The sequence below is a fragment of the Pleuronectes platessa genome, chromosome 12 (genome assembly GCF_947347685.1).
Source record: "Pleuronectes platessa chromosome 12, fPlePla1.1, whole genome shotgun sequence".
Classification (NCBI taxonomy): Eukaryota; Metazoa; Chordata; class Actinopteri; order Pleuronectiformes; family Pleuronectidae; genus Pleuronectes; species Pleuronectes platessa.
Window position 1 is genome coordinate 5,489,583 of NC_070637.1, and position 26,845 is coordinate 5,516,427.

General features: G+C 41.2%; 1 protein-coding gene and 2 long non-coding RNA genes across 3 annotated transcripts; 1 reads left to right on the forward strand and 2 right to left on the reverse strand.

The window, feature by feature from the left end:
* Nucleotides 1-13,156: 13,156 nt before the first annotated feature.
* LOC128453908 (uncharacterized) lies at nt 13,157-15,709 on the reverse strand. The gene is made up of 7 exons (XR_008341565.1): nt 15,544-15,709; nt 15,194-15,246; nt 14,634-14,728; nt 14,341-14,476; nt 14,047-14,123; nt 13,697-13,749; nt 13,157-13,291 (listed from the first exon to the last, which is right to left on the reverse strand). It is a non-coding gene; the product is annotated as an uncharacterized LOC128453908 (long non-coding RNA).
* A 5,892-nt stretch (nt 15,710-21,601) lies between these two features.
* LOC128453909 (galactosylgalactosylxylosylprotein 3-beta-glucuronosyltransferase 2-like) lies at nt 21,602-23,381 on the forward strand. The gene is made up of 2 exons (XM_053437034.1): nt 21,602-21,791; nt 22,924-23,381. The coding sequence occupies exons 1-2, from the start codon at nt 21,602-21,604 to the stop codon at nt 23,277-23,279; spliced, it is 546 nt and encodes a 181-aa protein (XP_053293009.1). The 3' UTR covers nt 23,280-23,381.
* Nucleotides 23,382-23,835: 454 nt separating this feature from the next.
* On the reverse strand, nt 23,836-25,626 carry LOC128453910 (uncharacterized). Its single transcript, XR_008341566.1, has 3 exons — nt 24,621-25,626; nt 24,398-24,504; nt 23,836-24,304 (listed from the first exon to the last, which is right to left on the reverse strand). It is a non-coding gene; the product is annotated as an uncharacterized LOC128453910 (long non-coding RNA).
* Nucleotides 25,627-26,845: the final 1,219 nt, after the last annotated feature.

The following is a 26,845-nucleotide window of genomic DNA, read 5'->3' on the forward strand; positions in this document are numbered from 1 at the left end:
GCATGATGGTATATATTGCTCAGTTAGTGACCATCGGCTGTTCACTGCTTTTCGCGGTGCACCGTGGGATTCAATAAGTGCACTATACAGGGTTTTAAAAAAATCCACTAAAAATTCAGACAGCATTAAAAATGGGCAAATTTACAATATAGTGGACTATGAAATGATTAGTGAGAGATTTCGGACACAGCCATTAACAGTTTAGAAAGGATCCGAAAGGACTGCTCCTCCTCACAGCAGCAACAAAATCATTTCTGTTTCACTTCGGCATCTTTACAGTTGTGCACAGAGGAGCACCCTATACTGTTTCCTGTACTAATGAATGAATCTTGGCCTGATTAGTCTAGATACTGTAACGTGATTACTCCAGACACAGTAATCTGATAGTCTAAACACAGTAACCTAATTAGTCCAGACACAGTAACCTGATCATGCTGTCCTTGACTACTGAATGCATATTGGCCTGATTGCTTCAACTAGGCATTGTTGTATTCATGTCATCAGAAGATCTCATCCATTGACTGTTTAACCACCCCCCTCCCTCATGGGAGGGGTTAGCCAAATGTATAAAAACAAACGACTGTTTTCCGGTGTCTGGTGGACTATCTGGTGTGCATATTACAAACTTAACTCTGTGGTAGGCACCATGCTCGAACATTAAAGGTGAGAATATTGTAAGAGAAATTTGTGTCTCGTTTCCTCTTTGGTTGTGGGATTGTAGAAATTGCCATGACATGTCATTTCTACATCTTGGACTTCTACTCCAGGAGTTATAGAAGGCCCTAAGGACACAGAGGGGTTTCTCCAGGCTGAGAATGCAGCAGGAACCATCATCTTCTGCAGCGCTGGGAAGTTAGAATCCATCTGAATTCAAGAGGGGAAGATTAAATTCATACCAAACAAAGATGATTCCTTTTCTTAATAGTCAACTATAAACTTAACACATATATTTTATTCAACCATATAACAATAATGAATCTGCAGCAAAGCAACTCCACATTATTTTTTTTATGAGACGTCTGAATCATATAAAACAGTTGATTGGATCTTGTCATTTGCTAAACACAGCAATCAACATGTGTTTCCTAGAGAATCAGATTCAATGTGTGACGGCAGCTGGGTGTGTGAGAGAGTGAGAGTGAGTAATTGAGAGGGGCAAGGCGGACCGTGAGAATCTTAGCACTCAACAATTTAGACAAAACACTGATATAGATCTTTTATGCTATCATGAAAAATAATAACAAAAATTATTAATAGAAATTAATAACTAATCTTGGAAGCAGAGACATGGTTTCTTTACCTCATACTTCTTTGGGAGTTTCCTTATCTTGCCTCGTCGAGAAGGCATGCTGGATAGAGGATAGGCGGGGCCACTGGAGCCAATTGTGCTGCTAGATGGGTAGCAAGGGTACAGTAAGTACGTGGCGCTATGACCCTAATTTATATATGGAGATCTTCAGGTCAGGATACTGATCATAGGTAAGAATCTGGGGGCCGAACACTTCAAAGGATTCAGTAAGCAATTCATTATTTGACAAACTAAAGTCCTTTTGAGTAACTGAAGGTTTTCAAAGGTTCTCTATCATGTTTGGAAGGGGAGGGTGAAGTGAAGGGTATTCAGCTGCAACATAATACTTCACCACTAGATGTCACTAAATTCTACACACTGAACCTTGATGGTACTTCCAATAAAGTCCAGTCAGCTCTTTGACCTTTGACCTAGCTTTGTTAAGGAGCATTCAGTATTTCAGGTTTTTCCCAATTAAATTGTTTTTGATCATCACAGATCCTTATTTCATTTTTTCATTCGTTACCTTTTGAATAAAAGTCATTTTTGTATCACTACCCTTGTAATGCACAACATGGGTCAAAAATGACATGTATTTATTTATTGTGTTATTTCATGCATGAGTGCTTCTTTGCTATATGTTTGAAACAAATACATTTTATCATTTAATATTGTAAGTTTTCATACATTTTTGATTACTACAAATCATAATTTTTCTTTCCTACTTTATAAGCAAATGTAAATGTAGTTTTTACATCACTTTTACACACATGGGTAAAAAATGACACACACAGTATGTATTCACTAGGGAACACCTACCATTCATTTCACACTGCTTCTTTTTCCACATCTGATGCATGTAAGTTTTGTTTTACAATCCATTACTAGTGCGAAGAAAGAAATATGTACAAGACTTACTAACTGTTAGCTAGCTAGCTTATTTTCTGGCTAGCTAACCATAGCTAGATCAACTAAATAAAACTCTAGATTTAACAGTATATACTTAATAGATTCATTTATATGCATTTGAAAATATGTTTTAGATTTTCTACATCCAGAGTGTTAGTGTGGCTGGTTGCAATCATTACAGTGATTAAGTGTGCAGTGAAATAATAAGAACAATTTGGGAGAGAAAGGAAGTGATGCAATGTATGACATGATATATGATATTAAAGATATTATGGACACTGTTCTACTCTTTGCATTTTTCATTTCACTTTTTACTTTACTTTTTATATCTTTTATCTTTTATACATATTTTTTTTTAATATATTTTTTTATTGTTTTGTCTTATGTGTGTTGTATTTATTATGTTTTATGTTTCTATGTTCATTGTATGCACCAATAACCAGAGCAAATTCCAGGTAGGTGTAAACCTCCTTGGCAATAAATACATTCTGATTCTGATTCTGATTTGATATGATATATGATATGATATGATATGATGTCAGTGTGGCAAACAGCTGATGAAGTGTGTCAGTGCATGTGACAGTGTGTGAGTGTGTAACACAGCCAATGAAGTGTGTCAGAGCAGCTTCCCCATCCAGTGTTGACCGTGTTTTGTGTTTCCTTGTTCCTGGGTGTCGCCTCTTTAACCGGGTCACATTTATTGTAGCAACGGCCCCTTAGCGACGGGCTCATGGAGACCGTGTGTCCGTGTGTGTGAAGGAATGCCAGGCTACACGGTCAACACGTATCGAGGAAAACAAACACACACCAAGCTGGAATTAAAAATTCACATGTATGAGTGTTACTGACTCGCTTTACATCGTTGATTCGTGGTAAATATGGGATGTGGCAGCTCCTCGGACACCGCGGTCATACCGCTCACACGAGAGGAGCCGAAGAGAGACGAGGTAAGAGCCGAGTCACAAATTCAGTCTGTGCCGTTTAACACCAGGTCCCTTTCACCGAAGAAATCCAAATAGAGTTTTACAGTTATTATAATAATGGTTACTCAATAAAAATGTTAAACAACAATTAAAACTATTCAGCTATTGAAATACTATAACATTTAACCTAGTCTCCATATTTGAGGTGAACTTCTCAATCTGCACCAGGTATGTTATTTATTTACAGGACATTAACTTATTAAAAAAAAAAAAACTTAAAAAACAGTAGTTGTTGAAATATTTCATGTGACAGTATTAAATAAAAAAACACATTAAACGAAATATTCAGGTTCGTAAAAGTAAAAAAAAAAGATGAGTTAAAGACCTGTAAACTTTTTTTTATATATGGTTCAGATTCAGAATTTCGCCATATATATCAAAACCAATTTATTTGCCTCATTTATAGTCATTTAATGTTATGAAGATTAATTATATTCATTTATTCATATGTATGAAGTAAGTATAATCAACGGTTCATGCTGTCTTGTCATTATGACCCAACTCGTAAATATATAGTTTGATAATAAATAAAAAATTACAAGATGATCATATTTGTATGAAAACTTGACTATATTGATCGTATGATTATATAATCTTAATCTACAATGCAATACAGTTCAACTCCCAGCAGAGGTACATTTAATTTTCTATACGTAATGAAGACAAACATGTCATGAGATATTTTTCAAAGAGAATATTTTAATAGTCAATGATACAGCTCATTTGTATTTACATATTTAAAACCAAAGACTGAGAACTTCAAAATACCAAATTACAAAACCATGGTCATGCTCTGATTACCTGGTTTGGTAGTTGTGCAAGCCACACACTTTGTATCCTCGGCCTTGTTCTCTACCAATAACGTACCACATTCCCATGCACCCTCTGTTTTTTAAACTTGTCTCCAAATCCAATGAACCCTGAGGCAACAGGGGCTGTGGGGGTGGATACAGTCTTAACAGCTGAGAAGGCAGAGGGAAGAGTAAGTGAGGGTTAAGTCCTGTCCCAGGTTTGGCCGTTTCACAGGCCACACACTTCCAGCACAGTCCCAGGTTCCACCAGGTTTGGAAAACATTGTGCCAAAACCTGTGGTGGTCGTAGTGGTGGAGGTGGCCTTCGTGCTGCTATCCATCCCAACTGAGGTCGTGGCTGATGGCTTACTGTCCATAGATTTGGATGAGGATTTGGGCTGTGGGGTACTACAGCAAACACAGTTTGCATCTGATGGCTTGTTCGGCACCAAGCAGACTTCACAGGTCCAGTTAAGCGGGTTGATATCCCCAAACCCTGTTGATGGAGAGAGGGGGGTGGTGGTTGTGGAACAGAAAGATGGGAGAAGCTGAAGGTAGGGAAGGTGGAGGCGCTTATGGGAAGAGAAATTGCCGGAAGGTCTGGCATCTCAACCATCTACAGTCAGAAACAAGGATGAGTATTGCTGAGCTGAGACAACATATTCTATATTGAGAAATTGCAAACCCAGAAATGACTGCCATTTCTGAGGAGGGCATTTATCAGGCTGATTATGGAAAGAGATAAAATCATATATGATTATCTCATCTGTATTTATGACTTTTGACTTGATCTGAAAATAAGCCCTGGTATAAAAGTACATTGTATAACTGTGTATAAAATTGATAAACACTGGAAAACTAATTGAGAGTTAAGATATAGATAATAAATAATGTTATAGAAATTAATAACTAATCTTGGAAACAAAGACATGGTTTCTTTACCTCATTCTACATGGGGTGTTTCTTCCTCTTGCGTCGTCCACAGCCACGGCTGCTGGCTTGCTGGACCGAGGATAGGCGGGGCCACTGGAGCCAATTGTCCCGATAGATGGGTAACAAGGGTACAGTAAGTACGACCAAACTTCATAAACTTCACCAAAAGAAGTCAGACATCTGCAAAGCGTTTGAAAATTGTTGTAAATTAGCACCGGAACGTGTTCCAGGACCCCCCCGGTCTCCGGCTGCATTGTACCCGTGCTAAGGCGCTCGCTCAGTGGACAGCCTCTCCTGTGATGCCCGGGCGGCAAAGTGGAGGAGGGGGGGGGGGGGAGAGCTGCATTATAATGAGCCTGACCACTTCAATTGGGGTCATTTCTACATCTTGGACTTCTACTCCAGGAGTTATAGTTCAGTCAGACAACTCACGTTCGATCATGTAATATATTTATTACAACAGATTTAGTGATTGGCGCCTAGGCTCCAACTTAATCACTCCCCCATATGATTACACAGGAATGATGGGAGTGATGAGCAAATACTTGTAACCCCCGTTGGAGCCTACAGGTGGATGCTGGGGTGGTGGAGGGGCTGAAGCAATAGGTAGCAATACTTCAGCAGCAGTGCGAGCAAGAGGGGTTGATGGGAAACGTCTCTCTGGTTAAATAGACCGCCTGATAAGGTGGGTGTGTATTATAGATGGTTGTGGAGATTGAGGTATGTCACATGATGTATGTCACATAATGTATGTAACATGATTGGCGCAGCGCAGCTCGAGTTGCCTGCCAGAACTAGCTCGCCGGCGTCGCCATATTTCAGTCAGACAACTCATGTTCGATCATGTAATATATTTATTACAACAGATTTAGTTTTTGGCGTATAGGCTCCAACTTAATCACTCCCCCATATGATTACACAGGAATGATGGGAGTGATGAGCAAATACTTGTAACCCCCCCCAAACTGCACATATTCGGAGCCTGACGTACGGATCGGTATCTGCTATGTGTGCGCCATTTACTGCCGCGGTGTGGCTATTCTCCGTAGGCGCATTAGCCTGCAGGAGAATATGCTACCTAGTGAAACTGTTATGTGCGCCATTCACCGCCGCGGTGTGGCCATTCTCCAAAGGCGCATTGGCCTGCAGGAGAATATACTACCTAGTGAAGTGTTACATGCCCCCTTTTTGTTTTGTTTTTTCAATGTGAATAGCAAAGATTTGTCCAAAGATTGTTTAAAGTTTATGTGAATTCATTTATTGTAGTCCTCACGACAGCACAACAAAATATGGCATTCAAGCGGGGATGGGGCTCGAGCGGCGTAGCTAGGCAATGTTTGTCCCCGAGCAAGGGTTAGGGTTAGGGTTAACCCTAACCCTAACCCTAACCCTAACGGCACGAATAGCGCTTGTCGTTATCGAATCTTCCTTGTAGAGGACGGTTAGCTGCGAATATTGCACTATTAATTCTTTATATGGTTGTAAAGGAATAGGCAATGGGGAAGTGTAAATTCGCAGAGTCGTGGTTGGAACACGAGCAGTGCAAGCCCTGGTTGAAGCCCGTCGCTGGGAATGACCAGGAGGCTTACAGTTCAGTCTGTAAAAAAAAAAATCTGTGTAGCTTCAATGGGGATCAATGTGCTCCAGTCACATGTGCAAGGTGCTAGCCACAAATCCGTTACGGCACACAGACAGCGGATGTCCATCGAGCATTGGGCACACCTTCCTCGGCTACGTTGTTAAACCACCAAGTACGAGTGCGACAGCTGAAGCTTGTAACGTTAACGTTACTGCTAGCATTGCTAACGTTAACTCATTTGCCGCTGCTTCAACTTCTACAGACCTCAGAGTGACAATGGGACCCACACCTACTAGGGCTGCACAATTAATCGAATTGCATGACAAGCGATATTGACGTTTAAAATGCGTGCTTTGCTACATATCAAATCAAGCGTTTTCTCAACTAACATTCGCTAACCACCAGAGGGAGAACAAGATGGGAGGTGTCAATCCAGAATGATTTTCGAAATGAAAAGTTCGTAAGAAGGCTTGATTTCCTGCACATGAGTCACTGCTATCCGTGTCGGCCCTGATTGCACCTTATTACATTGGTAGCCATGCGGGGTGGCTAAAGTGCAAAAAGACCATTAAATTGTCATCATTTTTTGTCATCCATATGTTGGCTGCTGATGGCCTGGCCTGGATTTGGGACTGGCTGCAGATTCACTTTTTACGTAGCATGCTGATGGTCAATCTCATCCTCTTCTAACCCAAACTCACTGTCAGACTCTGAATTGACAGAAACATGATCTTCATTTTCTCTAAACTCTTCCCCTTCATTGTCTTCCAAAGATTTTCTCTCTTCAAAAATCATTTCTAGATACTGTATCTGCACATTGGGGCTCGTGTGTAGACTGGGCTCACATCAGGGCGGCACAATTAATCGAATTGCATGATCGTCAGCGATATTGACATTTAAAATGGGTGCTTTGCTACATATCAAATCAAGCGTTTTCTCAACTAACATTCGCTAACCACCAGAGGAAGAACAAGATGGGAGGTGTCATGCACGCACCCTGCAGCTGTAGCCTCAACAAAAGTTCTGTCTGCAGCCGATTCCGGTATTTAGTAGAAGAGTAGAGAGACAGAGAGCAGACGGTCACGGTGTCGTGTGAAAGGTGAATCCAATATCCGGAGCAGAAGGCGAGGAGCTAGTCCTTCGAAAAGGATCATCATCCGTTGTTTGGAAGTTTTTGGAATTTAGGGCAAGTGATGATAACCAAGAACAAATCATGCACAGAGTGCGTTTAGAGTTATGTCTGCGCCGCATAGCAACACAACTACCTTGTTTAACCACCTGAAAAATCCCCACAAATCATAGCCAAAGCTAACGTTACCTCACTGAATCTCCGTCCATGTCCAACGTCAACAGAGAAAACCATAAACGACCATGCATAGCGTGACAGCGTATCCATCCACCTCCCGAAGACACACTGAAATAACGGATGCAATCGCATTTCATTTGGCCAAAGACATGTGTCCAATAAATACTGTGAGCAATGAAGGCTTCGGAAAATGGTCAAGACACTAGACAAGAGATACGTGATCCCCTCGCGCAATTATTTCTCCAAACAGGCCTTACCTGCACTAAATAAAAAACGTTGGGGTAAACACAAAGGGATGTCACAGTTGTCGAGTATTTTTTGCGCGATTACGACTGACCTATGATCAAGCACAATGATGGAGCCGTACATGTCCCTGACAATTCACTGCATCGATTGTAATTTTGCAATGAAGAGTCGATGCTTACAGACGTCATTTTTTCCTATGGGAACCCACAGGAGAGTCGATTGCCCAGGAACTGATCAAAGATGTGTACATTAGCTGGAATGTAGCACAACATGGAAGTGAAAGCAGTGTTCTTGTGCATTTTAACATGAAAATGCAATAAAAAGATATTGTTCCTAAAATTAATGAATAATCATTATCTTAATATTGATCTAAATAATCGTGATCATGATTTTGGCCATAATCGTGCAGGCCTTACGCCAAAGCTGCGCGCAGAAGTGTTGTGGTGTCTCGACACAACAGTAAACCACCACTCTCTCACATCCAATGAAGGAATTTCAGAAATTTTCAAAGAATGTTTCCCGATTCGGACATCACCAAGACGTTCACCTGCCGAAAGGAAAACCCAGGTACATAACCAAATTCGGACTAGCACCATACATAGAGCAACAGCTTGTTGATGGCGTCAACAAGGCTGGGCAGTTTGTGCTGTTGTTGGATGAGAGCCTCAATCCACAAAGAATAACAACACGATGTCCACGTACGATACTGGCAGATTGTACATTTTTCTTCAGGTGAGAAAACAGACTAGTTTCCGTGTGTTTTTCAGCTGAAAACTTTGTTGCATTAACCCTTGTATGGTGTTCGGGTCTGTGGGACCCATTTTCAATGTTTGCTAAAAGAAAAATGATGCGATAAATATTTTTTTCAACCTGAGACTCATTGGCCTTGGCTCATTTTCTGTGATGAACATATAAAGGTACATATATTCAGTGACTTTACACTTTACACCCCCCCTACAAATATATATTACATATGTGATGTTCGGGTCCACTGGACCCAGGACTACATAAAGTGTTAAATTGTATATTTCAATCACCTCTGCTCCCACATTCCTGCACATTTTACGTAAAAGTTCTCTATCAGTTACTGCATCCCACAAGAATTCTGTTGATTCCCCTTTGGATTTGAAAACTCCAGCACGGATTATAACCCCAAAGTATGCAAATAAATGGGTTTGGTGCATCTCATTCTAGCTTTCTACGAAGACATGCTGTCCCTCCAAATTAGTGCAATCCAGAATGATTTTCGAAATGAAAAGTTCGTAAGAAGGCTTGATTTCCTGCACATGAGTCACTGCTATCCGTGTCGGCCCTGATTGCACCTTATTACATTGGTAGCCATGCGGGGTGGCTAAAGTGCAAAAAGACCATTAAATTGTCATCATTTTTTGTCATCCATATGTTGGCTGCTGATGGCCTGGCCTGGATTTGGGACTGGCTGCAGATTCACTTTTTACGTAGCATGCTGATGGTCAATCTCATCCTCTTCTAACCCAAACTCACTGTCAGACTCTGAATTGAAAGAAACATGATCTTCATATTCTCTAAACTCTTCCCCTTCATTGTCTTCTAAAGATTTTCTCTCTTCAAAAATCTTTTCTAGATACTGTATCTGCTCATTGGGGCTCGTGTGTAGACTGGACTCACATCAGGGCGGCACAATTAATCGAATTGCATGATCGTCAGCGATATTGACATTTAAAATGGGTGCTTTGCTACATATCAAATCAAGCTGTTGTGCGTTTTCTCAACTAACATTCGCTAACCACCAGAGGGAGAACAAGATGGGAGGTGTCATGCACGCATCCTGCAGCTGTAGCCTCAACAAAAGTTCTGTCTGCAGCCGATTCCGGTATTTAGTAGAAGAGTAGAGAGACAGAGAGCAGACGGTCACGGTGTCGTGTGAAAGGTGAATCCAATATCCGGAGCAGAAGGCGAGGAGCTAGTCCTTCGAAAAGGATCATCATCCGTTGTTTGGAAGTTTTTGGAATTTAGGGCAAGTGATGATAACCAAGAACAAATCATGCACAGAGTGCGTTTAGAGTTGTGTCTGCGCCACATATCAACACAACTACCTTGTTTAACTACCTGAAAAATCCCCACAAATCATAGCCAAAGCTAACGTTACCTCACTGAATCTCCGTCCATGTCCAACGTCAACAGAGAAAACCATAAACGACCATGCATAGAGCGACAGCGTATCCATCCACCTCCCGAAGACACACTGAAATAACGGATGCAATCGGATTTCATTTGGCCAAAGACATGTGTCCAATAAATACTGTGAGCAATGAAAGCTTCGAAAAATGGTCAAGACACTAGACAAGAGATACGTGATCCCCTCGCGCAATTATTTCTCCAAACAGGCCTTACCTGCACTAAATAAAAAACAATTGGAGGGTCTGACACATCAACCATCTAAACTCAGAAACAAGCATGAGAATCACTGGGCTGAGATAACGTATTCTACATTGAGAAATTTTACACCCAGAAAATGACTCTAACAATTCTGAGGAGTGTATTTATCAGGCTGATTATGGAAAGAGATAAATCATGTATGATTATCTCATCTGTATTTATGACTTTTGACTTGATCTGAAAATAAGCCCTGGTAAAAAAAGTACATTGTATAACTGTGTATAAAATTGATAAACACTGGAAAACTAATTGAGAGTGAAGATATAGATGATAAATAATGTATTAGAATTTAATAACTAATCTTGGAAACACAGTCATGGTTTCTTTACCTCAACATCCTCGGAGCGTATTGTGAAGGCTCGTGTAGTGGTTGGTTCAATCATCATCTTGCCTCGTCCAGAGCCACCGCTGCTGGCTGCAGGCGTGCTGGACCGAGGACAGGCGGGGTCACTGGAGCCAATTGTCCTGATAGATGGGTAACAAGGGTACAGTAAGTACGACCACACTTCATAAACTTCACAAAAACAAGTCAGACATCTGCAAAACGTTTGAAAATCGTTGTAATTGTCTAGTTTTTCATTTTCATTTCATTATCATTGTTGGAACTTATTACTACAAAAATGTTGGGGTAATTATCTTGTTTCCATTGGAATCGAACGCAAAAGACAAGATTTTGAAAAACAAAATAATTATAAATGGAAGCACAGATGACTTGTTGACATTTAATCTACATTGAAAAAAGTTTACAGAATTGCCAGCAATCTTTGAAATAATAATTACTATATATATTGTTTTTATGGTATAATCACTAATCAATTTCGGTGTATTGATAACAAAACAATCAGAGCATCTCTGATAGTGTTGCATCAGTACCTTTGAGATAGGCCTAGGGTTGCCCTAGGTAGTTGAGGAGATTGTCTTGTGGGCTATGGGAATAAAACAAGAACATAATTAGCATCAGAGAATGTGTTAGACACAAACTAGTTATATTTAGTATGTAGGAACAATGTTGTGGACAGAAACGCAGCATTATGTGCCTGACTGTTTCTCTTGGGGTCCAGTCCACATTTCGTCTTACTCCAGGACATTTTTGTTGGATATAACTGATCAAATTAATTCAGGTGGTTGGCCATTATCATCACATTTCATTTGAGAATATTAGTTACCTGCTTTCATGTGGTGTTAATGTTCACAATACATGGAAGTATATTAAAAGCACTTACTGGTGACAGGGGGAGGAGGCTGCTGTTGGGATTCTCTTGGCATGACTCTGCCATTTCTGAGGAGTGTATTTATCAGGCTGATTATGGAAAGAGATAAAATCATGTATGATTATCTCATCTGTATTTATGACTTTTGACATGATCTGAAAATAAGCCCTGGTATAAAAGTACATTGTATAACTGTGTATAAAACTGATAAACACTGGAAAACTAATTGAGAGTTAAGATATAGATGATAAATAATGTATTAGAATTTAATAACTAATCTTGGAAACACAGTCATGGTTTCTTTACCTCAACATCCTCGGAGCGTATTGTGAAGGCTCGTGTAGTGGTTGGTTCAATCATCATCTTGCCTCGTCCAGAGCCACCGCTGCTGGCTGCAGGCCTGCTGGACCGAGGACAGGCGGGGTCACTGGAGCCAATTGTCCTGATAGATGGGTAACAAGGGTACAGTAAGTACGACCGAACTTCATAAACTTCACAAAAAGAAGTCAGACATCTGCAAAACGTTTGAAAATTGTTGTCTTGCATTTCATTTTCATTTCATTATCATTGTTGGAACTTATTACTACACAAATGTTGGGGTAATTATCTTGTTTCCATTGGAATCGAACGCAAAAGACAAGATTTTGAAAAACAAAATAATTATAAAAGGAAGCACAGACGACTTGTTGCCATTTAATCTACATTGAAAAAAGTTGACAAAATTGCCAGCAATCTTTGAAATAATAATAATTATTATATATATGGTTTTTATGGTACAATCACTAATCAATTTCGGTGTATTGATAACAAAACAATCAGAGCATCTCTGAGAGTGTTGCATCAGTACCTCTGATATAGACCTAGGGTTGCCCTAGGTAGTTGAGGAGATTGTCTTGTGGGCTGTGGGAATAAAACAAGAACATAATTAGCATCAGAGAATGTGTTAGACACAAACTAGTTATATTTAGTATGTTGGAACAATGTTGTGGACAGAAACGCAGCATTATGTGCCTGACTGTTTCTCTTGGGGTCCAGTCCACATTTCGTCTTACTCCAGGACATTTTTGTTGGACATAACTGATCAAATTAATTCAGGTGGTTGGCCATTATCATCACATTTCATTTGAGAATATTAGTTACCTGCTTTCATGTGGTGTTAATGTTCACAATACATGGAAGTATATTAAAAGCACTTACTGGTGACAGGGGGAGGAGGCTGCTGTTGGGATTCTCTTAGCATGACTCTGCCATTTCTGAAGACTGTATTTATCAGGCTGATTATGGAAAGAGATAAAATCATGTATGATTATCTCATCTGTATTTATGACTTTTGACTTGATCTGAAAATAAGCCCTGGTATAAAAGTACATTCTATAACTGTGTATAAAACTGATAAACACTGGAAAACTAATTGAGAGTTGAGATATAGATGATAAATAATGTATTAGAATTTAATAACTAATCTTGGAAACACAGTCATGGTTTCTTTACCTCAACATCCTCGGAGCGTATTGTGAAGGCTCGTGTAGTGGTTGGTTCAATCATCATCTTGCCTCGTCCAGAGCCACCGCTGCTGGCTGCAGGCCTGCTGGACCGAGGACAGGCGGGGTCACTGGAGCCAATTGTCCTGATAGATGGGTAACAAGGGTACAGTAAGTACGACCGAACTTCATAAACTTCACAAAAAGAAGTCAGACATCTGCAAAACGTTTGAAAATTGTTGTCTTGCATTTCATTTTCATTTCATTATCATTGTTGGAACTTATTACTACACAAATGTTGGGGTAATTATCTTGTTTCCATTGGAATCGAACGCAAAAGACAAGATTTTGAAAAACAAAATAATTATAAAAGGAAGCACAGACGACTTGTTGCCATTTAATCTACATTGAAAAAAGTTGACAAAATTGCCAGCAATCTTTGAAATAATAATAATTATTATATATATGGTTTTTATGGTACAATCACTAATCAATTTCGGTGTATTGATAACAAAACAATCAGAGCATCTCTGAGAGTGTTGCATCAGTACCTCTGATATAGACCTAGGGTTGCCCTAGGTAGTTGAGGAGATTGTCTTGTGGGCTGTGGGAATAAAACAAGAACATAATTAGCATCAGAGAATGTGTTAGACACAAACTAGTTATATTTAGTATGTTGGAACAATGTTGTGGACAGAAACGCTGCATTATGTGCCTGACTGTTTCTCTTGGGGTCCAGTCCACATTTCGTCTTACTCCAGGACATTTTTGTTGGACATAACTGATCAAATTAATTCAGGTGGTTGGCCATTATCATCACATTTCATTTGAGAATATTAGTTACCTGCTTTCATGTGGTGTTAATGTTCACAATACATGGAAGTATATTAAAAGCACTTACTGGTGACAGGGGGAGGAGGCTGCTGTTGGGATTCTCTTGGCATGACTCTGCCATTTCTGAAGACTGTATTTATCAGGCTGATTATGGAAAGAGATAAAATCATGTATGATTATCTCATCTGTATTTATGACTTTTGACTTGATCTGAAAATAAGCCCTGGTATAAAAGTACATTCTATAACTGTGTATAAAACTGATAAACACTGGAAAACTAATTGAGAGTTAAGATATAGATGATAAATAATGTATTAGAATTTAATAACTAATCTTGGAAACACAGTCATGGTTTCTTTACCTCAACATCCTCGGAGCGTATTGTGAAGGCTCGTGTAGTGGTTGGTTCAATCATCATCTTGCCTCGTCCAGAGCCACCGCTGCTGGCTGCAGGCGTGCTGGACCGAGGACAGGTGGGGTCACTGGAGCCAATTGTCCTGATAGATGGGTAACAAGGGTACAGTAAGTACGACCGAACTTCATAAACTTCACAAAAAGATGTCAGACATCTGCAAAACGTTTGAAAATCGATGTTATTGTCTTGTTTTTCATTTTCATTTTATTAGCATTGTTGGAACGTATTACTACTGTTACCTTTCTGGCGCAGTATCTCAGCTCCTTCAACCGTAGTTGGAAGCTCACTGTTGTCTAGGCTGGTTGACTGGCCGGTAACCAGCCGTCCGGATCACCTTGTGAAGGAGGAGGAGACGTTTCTGTGGTTTCAACACCGCCACTTTCTTTATTTGCTTTTCATACTTCCATCACCGCTAGGTGCTCAATCAATCACTTCTCGTAATCCATACAACCTGTAGCGCCCTACCCACAATCCTCAGGTGCACTACGTCACACACACAACAGCATCTCTTAAAGGGGCAGGCCATACCTGCAACACTACATAATGTTGGGGTAATTCTCTTGTTTCCATTGGAAACGATCGCAAAAGACAAGATTTAAAAAAACGAAATAATTATAAAAGGATGCACAGACGACTTGTTGACATTTAATCTACATTGAAAAAAGTTGACAGAATTGCCATCAATCTTTGAAATAATAATAATTATTATATATATTGTTTTTATGGTACAATCACTAATCAATTTCGGTGTATTGATACCAAAACAATGAGAGCATCTCTGATAGTGTTGCATCAGTACCTCTGATATAGACCTTGGGTTGCCCTAGGTAATTGAGGTGATTGTCTTGTGGGCTGTGGGAATAAAAAAAGAACATAATTAGCATCAGAGAATGTGTTAGACACAAACTAGTTATATTTAGTATGTAGGAACAATGTTGTGGACAGAAAAGCAGCATTATGTGCCTGACTGTTTCTCTTTGGGTCCTGTCCACATTTCGTCTTACTCCAGGACATTTTTGTTGGACATAACTGATCAAATTAATTCAGGTGGTCGGCCATTATCATCACATTTCATTTGAGAATATTAGTTACCTGCTTTCATGTGGTGTTAATGTTCACAGTACATGGAAGTATATTAAAATCACATACTGGTGACAGGGGGAGGAGGCTGCTGTTGGGATTCTCTTGGCATGACTCTGTCATTTCTGAGGAGTGTATTTATCAGGCTGAGTATGGAAAGAGATAAAATCATGTATGATTATCTCATCTGTATTAATGACTTTTGACTTGATCTGAAAATAAGCCCTAGTATAAAAGTACATTGTATAACTGTGTATAAAATTGATAAACACTGGAAAACTAATTGAGAGTTAAGATATAGATGATATATAATGTATTAGAAATTAATAACTAATCTTGGAAACACAGTCATGGTTTCTTTTCCTCAACATCCTCGGAGAGTATTGTGAAGGCTCGTGTAGTGGTTGGTTCAATCATCATCTTGCCTCGTCCAGAGCCACCGCTGCTGGCTGCAGGCCTGCTGGACCGAGGACAGGCGGGGTCACTGGAGCCAATTGTCCTGATAGATGGGTAACAAGGGTACAGTAAGTACGACCGAACTTCATAATCTTCACAAAAAGAAGTCAGACATCTGCAAAACGTTTGAAAATTGTTGTCTTGCATTTCATTTTCATTTCATTATCATTGTTGGAACTTATTACTACACAAATGTTGGGGTAATTATCTTGTTTCCATTGGAATCGAACGCAAAAGACAAGATTTTGAAAAACAAAATAATTATAAAAGGAAGCACAGACGACTTGTTGACATTTAATCTACATTGAAAAAAGTTGACAAAATTGCCAGCAATCTTTGAAATAATAATAATTATTATATATATGGTTTTTATGGTACAATCACTAATCAATTTCGGTGTATTAATAACAAAACAATCAGAGCATCTCTGAGAGTGTTGCATCAGTACCTCTGATATAGACCTAGGGTTGCCCTAGGTAGTTGAGGAGATTGTCTTGTGGGCTGTGGGAATAAAACAAGAACATAATTAGCATCAGAGAATGTGTTAGACACAAACTAGTTATATTTAGTATGTTGGAACAATGTTGTGGACAGAAACGCTGCATTATGTGCCTGACTGTTTCTCTTGGGGTCCAGTCCACATTTCGTCTTACTCCAGGACATTTTTGTTGGACATAACTGATCAAATTAATTCAGGTGGTTGGCCATTATCATCACATTTCATTTGAGAATATTAGTTACCTGCTTTCATGTGGTGTTAATGTTCACAATACATGGAAGTATATTAAAAGCACTTACTGGTGACAGGGGGAGGAGGCTGCTGTTGGGATTCTCTTGGCATGACTGCCATTTCTGAAGAGTGTATTTATCAGGCTGATTATGGAAAGAGATAAAATCATGTATGATTATCTCATCTGTATTTATGACTTTTGACTTGATCTGAAAATAAGCCCTGGTATAAAAGTACATTCTATAACTGTGTATAAAACTGATAAACACTGGAAAACTAATTGAGAGTTGAGATATAGATGATAAATAATGTATTAGAATTTAATAACTAATCTTGGAAACACAGTCATGGTTTCTTTACCTCAACATCCTCGGAGCGTATTGTGAAGGCTTGTGTAGTGGTTGGTTCAATCATCATCTTGCCTCGTCCAGAGCCACCGCTGCTGGCTGCAGGCCTGCTGGACCGAGGACAGGTGGGGTCACTGGAGCCAATTGTCCTGATAGATGGGTAACAAGGGTACAGTAAGTACGACCGAACTTCATAAACTTCACAAAAAGATGTCAGACATCTGCAAAACGTTTGAAAATCGATGTTATTGTCTTGTTTTTCATTTTCATTTTATTAGCATTGTTGGAACGTATTACTACTGTTACCTTTCTGGCGCAGTATCTCAGCTCCTTCAACCGTAGTTGGAAGCTCACTGTTGTCTAGGCTGGTTGACTGGCCGGTAACCAGCCGTCCGGATCACCTTGTGAAGGAGGAGGAGATGTTTCTGTGGTTTCAACACCGCCACTTTCTTTATTCGCTTTTCATACTTCCATCACCGCTAGGTGCTCAATCAATCACTTCTCGTAATCCATACCATAGATCCATACAACCTGTAGCGCCCTACCCACAATCCTCAGGTGCACTACGTCACACACACAACAGCATCTCTTAAAGGGGCAGGCCATACCTGCAACACTACATAATGTTGGGGTAATTCTCTTGTTTCCATTGGAAACGATCGCAAAAGACAAGATTTAAAAAAACGAAATAATTATAAAAGGATGCACAGACGACTTGTTGACATTTAATCTACATTGAAAAAAGTTGACAGAATTGCCATCAATCTTTGAAATAATAATAATTATTATATATATTGTTTTTATGGTACAATCACTAATCAATTTCGGTGTATTGATACCAAAACAATGAGAGCATCTCTGATAGTGTTGCATCAGTACCTCTGATATAGACCTAGGGTTGCCCTAGGTAATTGAGGTGATTGTCTTGTGGGCTGTGGGAATAAAAAAAGAACATAATTAGCATCAGAGAATGTGTTAGACACAAACTAGTTATATTTAGTATGTTGGAACAATGTTGTGGACAGAAACGCTGCATTATGTGCCTGACTGTTTCTCTTGGGGTCCAGTCCACATTTCGTCTTACTCCAGGACATTTTTGTTGGACATAACTGATCAAATTAATTCAGGTGGTCGGCCATTATCATCACATTTCATTTGAGAATATTAGTTACCTGCTTTCATGTGGTGTTAATGTTCACAGTACATGGAAGTATATTAAAATCACATACTGGTGACAGGGGGAGGAGGCTGCTGTTGGGATTCTCTTGGCATGACTCTGCCATTTCTGAGGAGTGTATTTATCAGGCTGAGTATGGAAAGAGATAAAATCATGTATGATTATCTCATCTGTATTAATGACTTTTGACTTGATCTGAAAATAAGCCCTAGTATAAAAGTACATTGTATAACTGTGTATAAAATTGATAAACACTGGAAAACTAATTGAGAGTTAAGATATAGATGATATATAATGTATTAGAAATTAATAACTAATCTTGGAAACACAGTCATGGTTTCTTTTCCTCAACATCCTCGGAGAGTATTTTGAAGGCTCGTGTAGTGGTTGGTTCAATCATCTTGCCTCGTCCAGAGCCACCGCTGCTGGCTGCAGGCGTGCTGGACCGAGGACAGGCGGGGTCACTGGAGCCAATTGTCCTGATAGATGGGTAACAAGGGTACAGTAAGTACGACCGAACTTCATAAACTTCACAAAAAGAAGTCAGACATCTGCAAAACGTTTGAAAATCGTTGTAATTGTCTTCTTTTTCATTTTCATTTCATTAGCATTGTTGGAACTTATTAGACCTTGGGTTGCCCTAGGTTGTTGAGGTGATTGTCTTGTGGGCTTTGGGAATAAAACAAGAACATAATTAGCATCAGAGAATGTGTTAGACACAAACTAGTTATATTTAGTATGTAGGAACAATGTTGTGGACAGAAACGCAGAATTATGTGCCTGACCGAATCCACTGGGGTCATCTCAACATCTTGGACTTCTACTCCAGGAGTTATAGAATCCATCTGAATTCAAGAGGGGAAGATTAAATTCATAACAAACAAAGATGATTCCTTTTCTTAATAGTCAACTATAAACTTAACACTTTTATTTTATCCCCCCCCCCCCCCCCACACCCAAACAAGGTATTGAGGATCAGCACATCATCATTTACATTTTGTTATACGTGTATAGAACAAAACCATCTCAGTAAAAATGTAAATGCTTGAAAAGCTGATTATCATGTGGTAATTATTTCTAAATACCAACTATAGAGAGAATTGAGAGATAAGATATAGATAATAAATAATATTATAGAAATTAATAACTAATCAGTGCATCAGTACATGTTGTTGACAGAAACGCATTATAATGTGCCTGCCCTCTTCAATTGGGGTCATTTCTACATCTTGGACTTCAACTACAGGAGTTATAGTAGGCCTAAAGGACACAGAGGGGTTTCTCCAGGCTGAGAATGCAGCAGGAACCATCATCTTCTGCAGCGCTGGGAAGTTAGAATCCATCTGAATTCAAGAGGGGAAGATTAAATTCATAACAAACAAAGATGATTCCTTTTCTTAATAGTCAACTATAAACTTAACACATTTATTTTATTCAAACCCCCCCACGCACCCAAACAAGGTATCGATGATCAACACATCAAAAGTGTGTTAAACAAAACCATCTTAGTAAAAATGTAAATGCTTGAAAAGCTGATTATCATGTGGAAATTATTTATTTCTAAATACCAACTATAGAGAGAGAATTGAGAGTTAAGATATAGATAATAAAAATTTTTATAAAAATTAAGAACTAATCAGTACATGTTGTTGACAGAAACGCATTATAATGTGCCTGACCTCTTCAATTGGGGTCGGTAAGGGAAATGTAACATGTGACAATAATATAATCATGTTTATTTCCCCTTTGATTGATCATGATTGAATCTCTAACAATGCCTCGAAACATGTGCAAGTTGTCAAGTGAGACAAGAGATGGCAAAACAATTCAGAAATGCTTGTCTTTTTGTCGAGCAGTTGGGTGCCATCCCAGTGGTTTTCCACTGGGACACACCACACAGGATATAATGAATCAACTTCTGTGCCCAATTCCCATTTTTATCCTCAGTGCCCTTCATCCACTGCAGCTGGGTTTTATTGGGCTTAAATTAGTCTGATCCTAGGATTATACATTTTCTCAAATTCCTGTGGAAACATCCCAGTTTTACATTTTAGACCCTTTGCACTGCTTTTGGTGTCCTTATATAAGATGTTGATCCTGGTGAACTCTAATTCAATTACATTTTGATTGAATAGTGCCAAATCACAACATATATTATCCAATGGCACTTTGTATAATGAGGAAGAGACGGGTCAAAATCGTGCAGAAACCCAACTGTTCCCACGAGCAAGCGATAGCAACTGTGCAGAGAAAAAAATCCCTCCCTTTAATTGCTTGTTCTCACCGAAAGACTCCTCAAAACCCATCGCATGCTAATAAGTGTAAAGATATTTCACACATATCACACATTTTCACCTCAAAACTGAAGAACCTCTTGGATAACAAGTGAAACATCTTCAGGAAACACAAGCAGGTCCAGGTGTAGACATGTACAACCCCTGAAGAGACCAACCATGACCTAGATTACTCTGCACAGATGCGACAAATCATCACATTTAGGAGACTGAGGCCTGGAATACATTTCCATTTTTTCTTTCCAAATTTTTTTTTTGGACCAACAAGGTTGGTTAAAATATTGAAATGTTGTTGTCTATCAATTGATTTATTTAGTGAATGGATTTATTTACAGACTAATCAACTGGCAAGCCTTTAACATTTCTTGCCAGTTAATTTTCTTAAAAGTAAGTCCCTCTCAAACTGGGACCAGAATGAAGTCACCCTGAGTAGCCCAAACCAAATTTTGATTAACATCTTGTTGTTGACAAACCCAGGTGAGACACAAGCTCTCTCCATCTCTGTGCCTCTCGATCAACTGGGTTTATTATTGGTGGACACTGATGCGCACGACATAACAAGACCTCTCTCTCTCTCTCTCTCTCTCACTGCCCAGGTTCTCTCCCCCTATACACTCTCTCCTCCTCCGCTCTGCACCTGCTCCTCCCCTCCTCCTTTATTATCCTCGGAGTCAGAGCAGCGCTCCGTCCTCCTCGCCAAGTGATGCTCCTCGGCGGGGCGGATCCCATCGGCGGGTTGTCACCGCTCGCTGCACGGAGGACAGCTCCGGCTTGTTCCGTCTCCTCGGGAAACACTCAGGAGCTAAATGACGAGCGAACATGTGGATTTAAGTGAGGTTCTGTGAGAGTGAGCCGGAGTACGAGTGAGCTCAGGTCCCATCCGAGAGAAGAGAGGGAGGAGGAGGAGGACTAGGGGGGAACGGTCCCGTAGGGACGGGGACGCAGCGGAAGGTTCTGTGCTCCACAGAGTTTGTGATGGACTCCGGGTGCTGCTCCGTGTTGTTTGGTTGTGCAGAATAACATCAGCGGGTTTTAAGGACGAGATTGTTGGAGTTGGTGGCTCGTTGGGATCTGTTTGTGATGGAGTGAGTGAGAGAGGGCGCACGGGAACTTCAGCCTCGCCATGAAATCAGTGCTCTTCAGCCGCTTCTTCATCCTTCTGCCCTGGGTCCTCATTGTCATCATCATGATCGATATCGACAGTAAAAGGACGATCCGGGCTCCGGCGGCCGCTCGGACCGGCAGGGCGCAGCGGGCGGCCCGGACCGGCGCGCCGGGGGTCGGTGTCACCCCCAATCAGACCGCGCTGCCGGTCATCTACGCCAGTGAATTTCAACCTTTTTTGAGCCGCGGCACATTTTTTACATTTACAAAATCCTGGGGCACACCACCAACCAAAATGACACTCTATGGACTAACACAGTACATATAATACATATAGTTAGTAATATAATTTCTAAATGTATTAAAAAGCACTATTTTAAATTATTTCAGCCCTTTCTTACTCTTACCTTTTAATGAGCACAAATTAAATCAGATTTATGAAACAATCTTTGATTTAACTAAACTTTATTTAACGGAGACATATTATACCAATTTTATCACATTTGATATGGTTCCTTGGGGTCTTATTGAAATGTTTGTAACATATTTTGGTCAAAATACCACAAGGATCATTTAAAACAGGACCTTTTAACCCTGTCTAAAACAGATTGACCTGTTTTGAGTGGCAATAGTTACTCCCGCTGTTTATCCGCGCTTCATTGAATTTCTTCACTTTGACATTCAGAGCACTGGGCAGAAATCACATCGAGTCAACACCCACCGTGGGCCTTCGCGATGCTTTGTTTTAATTAAACAGTCGGATTCCCCTGGTCCGCACCAGTTCTGGCTGCTAGCCGCCAGCCGAGGAGCATCACCGGAAGGGGCCCCCCGCGCGAACGGAGGGTTCCCCCAGCGGGCGCCGTAGCTGAGGTGATCCGCGAGAAGGGCCCGACACGCGTCCAGAGTCGCTGCCGCCGACCGCCGTACCCGGTCCCCTCCAACGGCCCGCCTTCCGCACCGGCGACGGACACCGCCCCACGGTCCAACAGAAAGAAAGCACCTCACACCACTGACGCCGTGAGGCACAGCGGAATAGGACCCCCCCAAAAAAAAAACCGTCGAGGCGTGCCGCACGCCGAGTCTCCGGCGTCGTGGAGAGGAGGGCGACTGCTCCCCCAGCCGCGGCACCTGCCCAGCGGTTTAACCACAAATACCAATGATATCGGTGAAAGTCAAGTTTATTACCGATGTGCAGATGTCGGTAAACGAGGCAAATATCTGCCGCTACCGATGTTCGGCCGATACTTCGGTGCAACACTAGATATTAGATAATTTCCCACGGCACACCTGACGATCTCTCACGGCACACTAGTGTGCCGCGGCACACTGGTTGAAAATCACTGATCTACGCCATCACTCCGACTTACTACCGCCCAGTGCAGAAAGCGGAGCTGACCCGGCTGGCACACGCCTTCCGCCAGGTGCCCCGGTTCCACTGGGTCGTGGTGGAGGACTCCACGACGCGCACGGAGCTGGTTGCGCGCTTCCTGGCCCGGTGCGGCGTGCCTTTCACGCACCTGCATGTGTTCACTCCCGGCAGGTTCAAGCGAACCGGGATGCCACGCGCCACCGAACAGAGGAATGCAGCTCTCGCGTGGCTCCGGCAGCACCGGAGCCTGCGGGACCCCGGGGTGGTGTTCTTCGCGGATGACAGCCTGGAGCTGTTTGAGGAGGTAACCGGACATGAGTTGTGTTAGTTGTGTTATAACTGTACAGGGAGCATCATGGCAAGATGTCATTCAGCCTGAACTGCGGCACACAAATTGTATCACTGTAATCTTACACTTTTAATATCTGAATGCCTGTTTATAAATAGACTCATAGGGGATTTCCACAAGCAGTTGAATGCCTAAACTGCCACTCTTCTACTTCACTTTCAGTTTTCCTTTAACCAAACCCTTTAGTGTTCATCTGGAAGGGAGGCTGCCTGAAGACTTCATCTGTTCATCAAATGACACCAGTACACACTTTAAAGGGATCAGACTAGATATATCGATACCTTGTTCAAAATAACAGGAATCCAAAGAAACTTAAACTCAACTTACCTGGATCAGGTTTTCCTGTTCTGCACTGCTCTGATAAAGATAAAAAGTTAACAACAACTGTAGTCAAACATGTCAAAGTGATCTGATGGTTTGTGAGTGTGAAGGATGAAGGACATCTTTACTCTTTGATTATTGGCAGCAGTTGGGTTTGTGATAGAAATTCTACTCATTAGGGCAATGATTGATATTGATGTTTTCGAAAGATAACAAATGTTGCCTGAGAAGTCAGGGTTGCACTCATGACTGTTATGTGGCATCCTCACTGACGAGGTCACCAAACAAATCACTTAACAGAACAGAGGATTTGTGTTTGTAAACTACTCAAGGGATCTTGAACAGTAGATGCTACATTCCAAAGGTCTGGGAAAGATAGGTGACAGGATATGGGTCACCTATTGCTTAACATGAAAGAGGTTGATCGATAACATTTGTCTCCTCTCTAGGAGGGGCTTGGAGATGTATAAAGTGCTGCTTTTCCTGTATGTCATTGCTCATTGTATGAAATCCATTCCATGGTCTTGTACATTGATGCCCATCTGCAGATGTAGAATAAACTTCCAGAAAGACATTGTAATGACTTGTGCTTGACTATTGAGAAATTCCCATGACAGGTTCCAAGTTTCTGACAATAAAACCATTTCTCAAACAGGATGTCAGTGGTGTTTTCCACATGGTACCTGAAAACATTAAAACACAGTCAAAGATGAGCAGAGATGAGAAGAGAAAAGAGGACAAGATAAAGAAGAGAAGAGAAGAGAAAAGAAGAGAACCTCAAGCAGTCAGTCTCAGTCAGCAGACGTCTCCTCTCCACCACCAGCCCCACAGTGTTGGCCTGTCTCTGTGGGGAGTGGGGTATCCGAGCCGGCAGCAGGAACATCTACAGATGAGAAAAAAATGAATGACAGTGAGATAATTACATACATTTTGGTTTGTAAAAGTGACCAAAGTTTGTTTTTATTAAACTAAAAACCCCAAAGAACCTTTAGAGCTCACCTCTCCCTCTCTGATGTGCACATCCTTGTGTTTGCCATTTTCAATCACTTTCAAATATGAGGGGCCGTGAGGGACATTATTCAGAATATCCTCTCACACACACTACTGAAAAGCTCTCACAAACACATATGAAATGCTCTCACACACAGTACTGAAAAACAATACGCTCACACACACAACTGAAATGCTCCCACACACACTACTGAAAAACTATACTCTCTCACACACACTACTGAAATGCTCTCACACACACTACTGAAAAACTATACGCTCTCACACACACTACTGAAATGCTCTCACACACACTACTGAAAAACTATACTCTCTCACACACACTACTGAAATGCTCTCACACACACTACTGAAATGCTCTCACACACACTACTGAAATGCTCTCGCACACACTACTGAAATGCTCTCACACACACTACTGAAATGCTCTCGCACACACTACTGAAATGCTCTCTCACACACTACTGAAATGCTCTCACACACACTAGTGAAAAGCTCTCATACACAATAGTGAAATGTGCTCATATACACAACTGAAATGCTCTCACACACACTACTGAAATGCTCTCGCACACACTACTGAAATGCTCTCACACACACTACTGAAATGCTCTCTCACACACTACTGAAATGCTCTCACACACACTAGTGAAAAGCTCTCATACACAATAGTGAAATGTGCTCATATACACAACTGAAATGCTCTCACACACACTACTGAAATGCTCTCGCACACACTACTGAAATGCTCTCGCACACACTACTGAAAAGCTCTCACACACACTAGTAAAAAGCTCTCATACACAATAGTGAAATGTGCTCATATACACAACTGAAATGCTCTTGCATAGTATTGTGGAATATAACTGTGAATGATATTCGTTCACAAGTAATAATTACAGGTTTTGTTATTTTAACTTTCTTGTACTTTACTTACAGTTCAGTGAAGCGTAATTGTTTGCAGTGATAATTAAATGCTAGTGTGATAATAAATGACCATTTCAAATCATCCAACCCTAACATATTATTTGGTTATTCAGTATGGGCTTGTTTTGTCTGTATCAATTTGATAATTTGAGTTAGTTTGTTAACAAAAATAAATATATCAGTTGAAAATATCCTACTGTGTTTTTTATTTATTATTATTATTATTTTTAATTTCATAAATAATTTTGGGCGATGGGTGCCCTTTTTGGGGGGTTTGGGCCGCTGCCCCCCAAAATGTCTGTGCACGTGCCTGCTCCGCGGAGATGTTGACGGTGAAGCCTGTGGAGCTTACCGGTCTCCACGGAGGGGCCGGCCGGCACCGCGGCGTGGTCAGCTGAAATGCTTGTGGGCGCCGCGGAGCAGTGTTTCGGGTGCGGAGAGGAGGGACACACGGTGAGAGCCTGTCCGAGGCGGAGTGACCCTGCTCCGCCCGGTCCTGATAAAGCTACGAGTGCTGGGGCCCCCGCTGGTCCTACGGCTGGTCCTCCGGCACCGGAGAGACGCGACCGGCCAGCACCGCGTGGGGGTCGACCTGCTCCTAGAGGGGGCCGGCCGGGCAGCGGGTCCCCGCAGCGGGTCCCCGTCGCTCCGGTACCGGAGGAGCAGCAGGGGACCCGCCCCAGCGCTCGTAGCCGCATCAGGACCGGGCAGAGCCGGGTCACTCCGCTTCGGACCGTGTGTCCTTCCTCACCGCAATCGAAACACTGCTACGCGGCGCTCACAAGCCCCCCCCCCCCCCCCCCCCCCCCCCCCCCCTACTCACATAACTATCCTTGATCACCTTCCGTTTCAACTGAAATACCTTCCGTTTCAACTGAAACATCTTCCGTTTCAACTGAAATTTTCATATGTGTATGAGAGCTTTTCATATGTGTGTGTGAGAGCATTTCATATGTGCGTGTGAGAGCTTTTCATATGTGTGTGTGAGAGCATTTCATATGTGCGTGTGAGAGCTTTTCACTAGTGTGTATGAGAGCTTTTCAGTAGTGTGTGTGAGAGCATTTCAGATGTGTGTGTGAGAGGATATTCTGAATAATGTCCCTCACGGCCCCTCATATTCAAACACATGTCTCCTTTCAGCTGGTAGAACAACTATTTCAAAGAGGGAGCCAAAGACAAAAGAAGAAGTTAACGGGAGGCGTGCCCACACATTAGGCCGAAGCTTATAAATGCCTTAACTTTAATTTGGTAATCAATCACCATCAACTTTAATTAAAGACTGTGTT

What these genes read in the sequence shown, in the direction of transcription:
- LOC128453909 (XM_053437034.1), top strand. Translation starts at nt 21,602, where the DNA reads ATGAAATCAGTGCTCTTCAGCCGCTTCTTCATCCTTCTGCCCTGGGTC. An exon ending in CAATCAGACCGCGCTGCCGG is followed by an intron (nt 21,792 to 22,923) that starts TCATCTACGCCA and finishes GTTGAAAATCAC; the next exon opens with TGATCTACGCCATCACTCCG.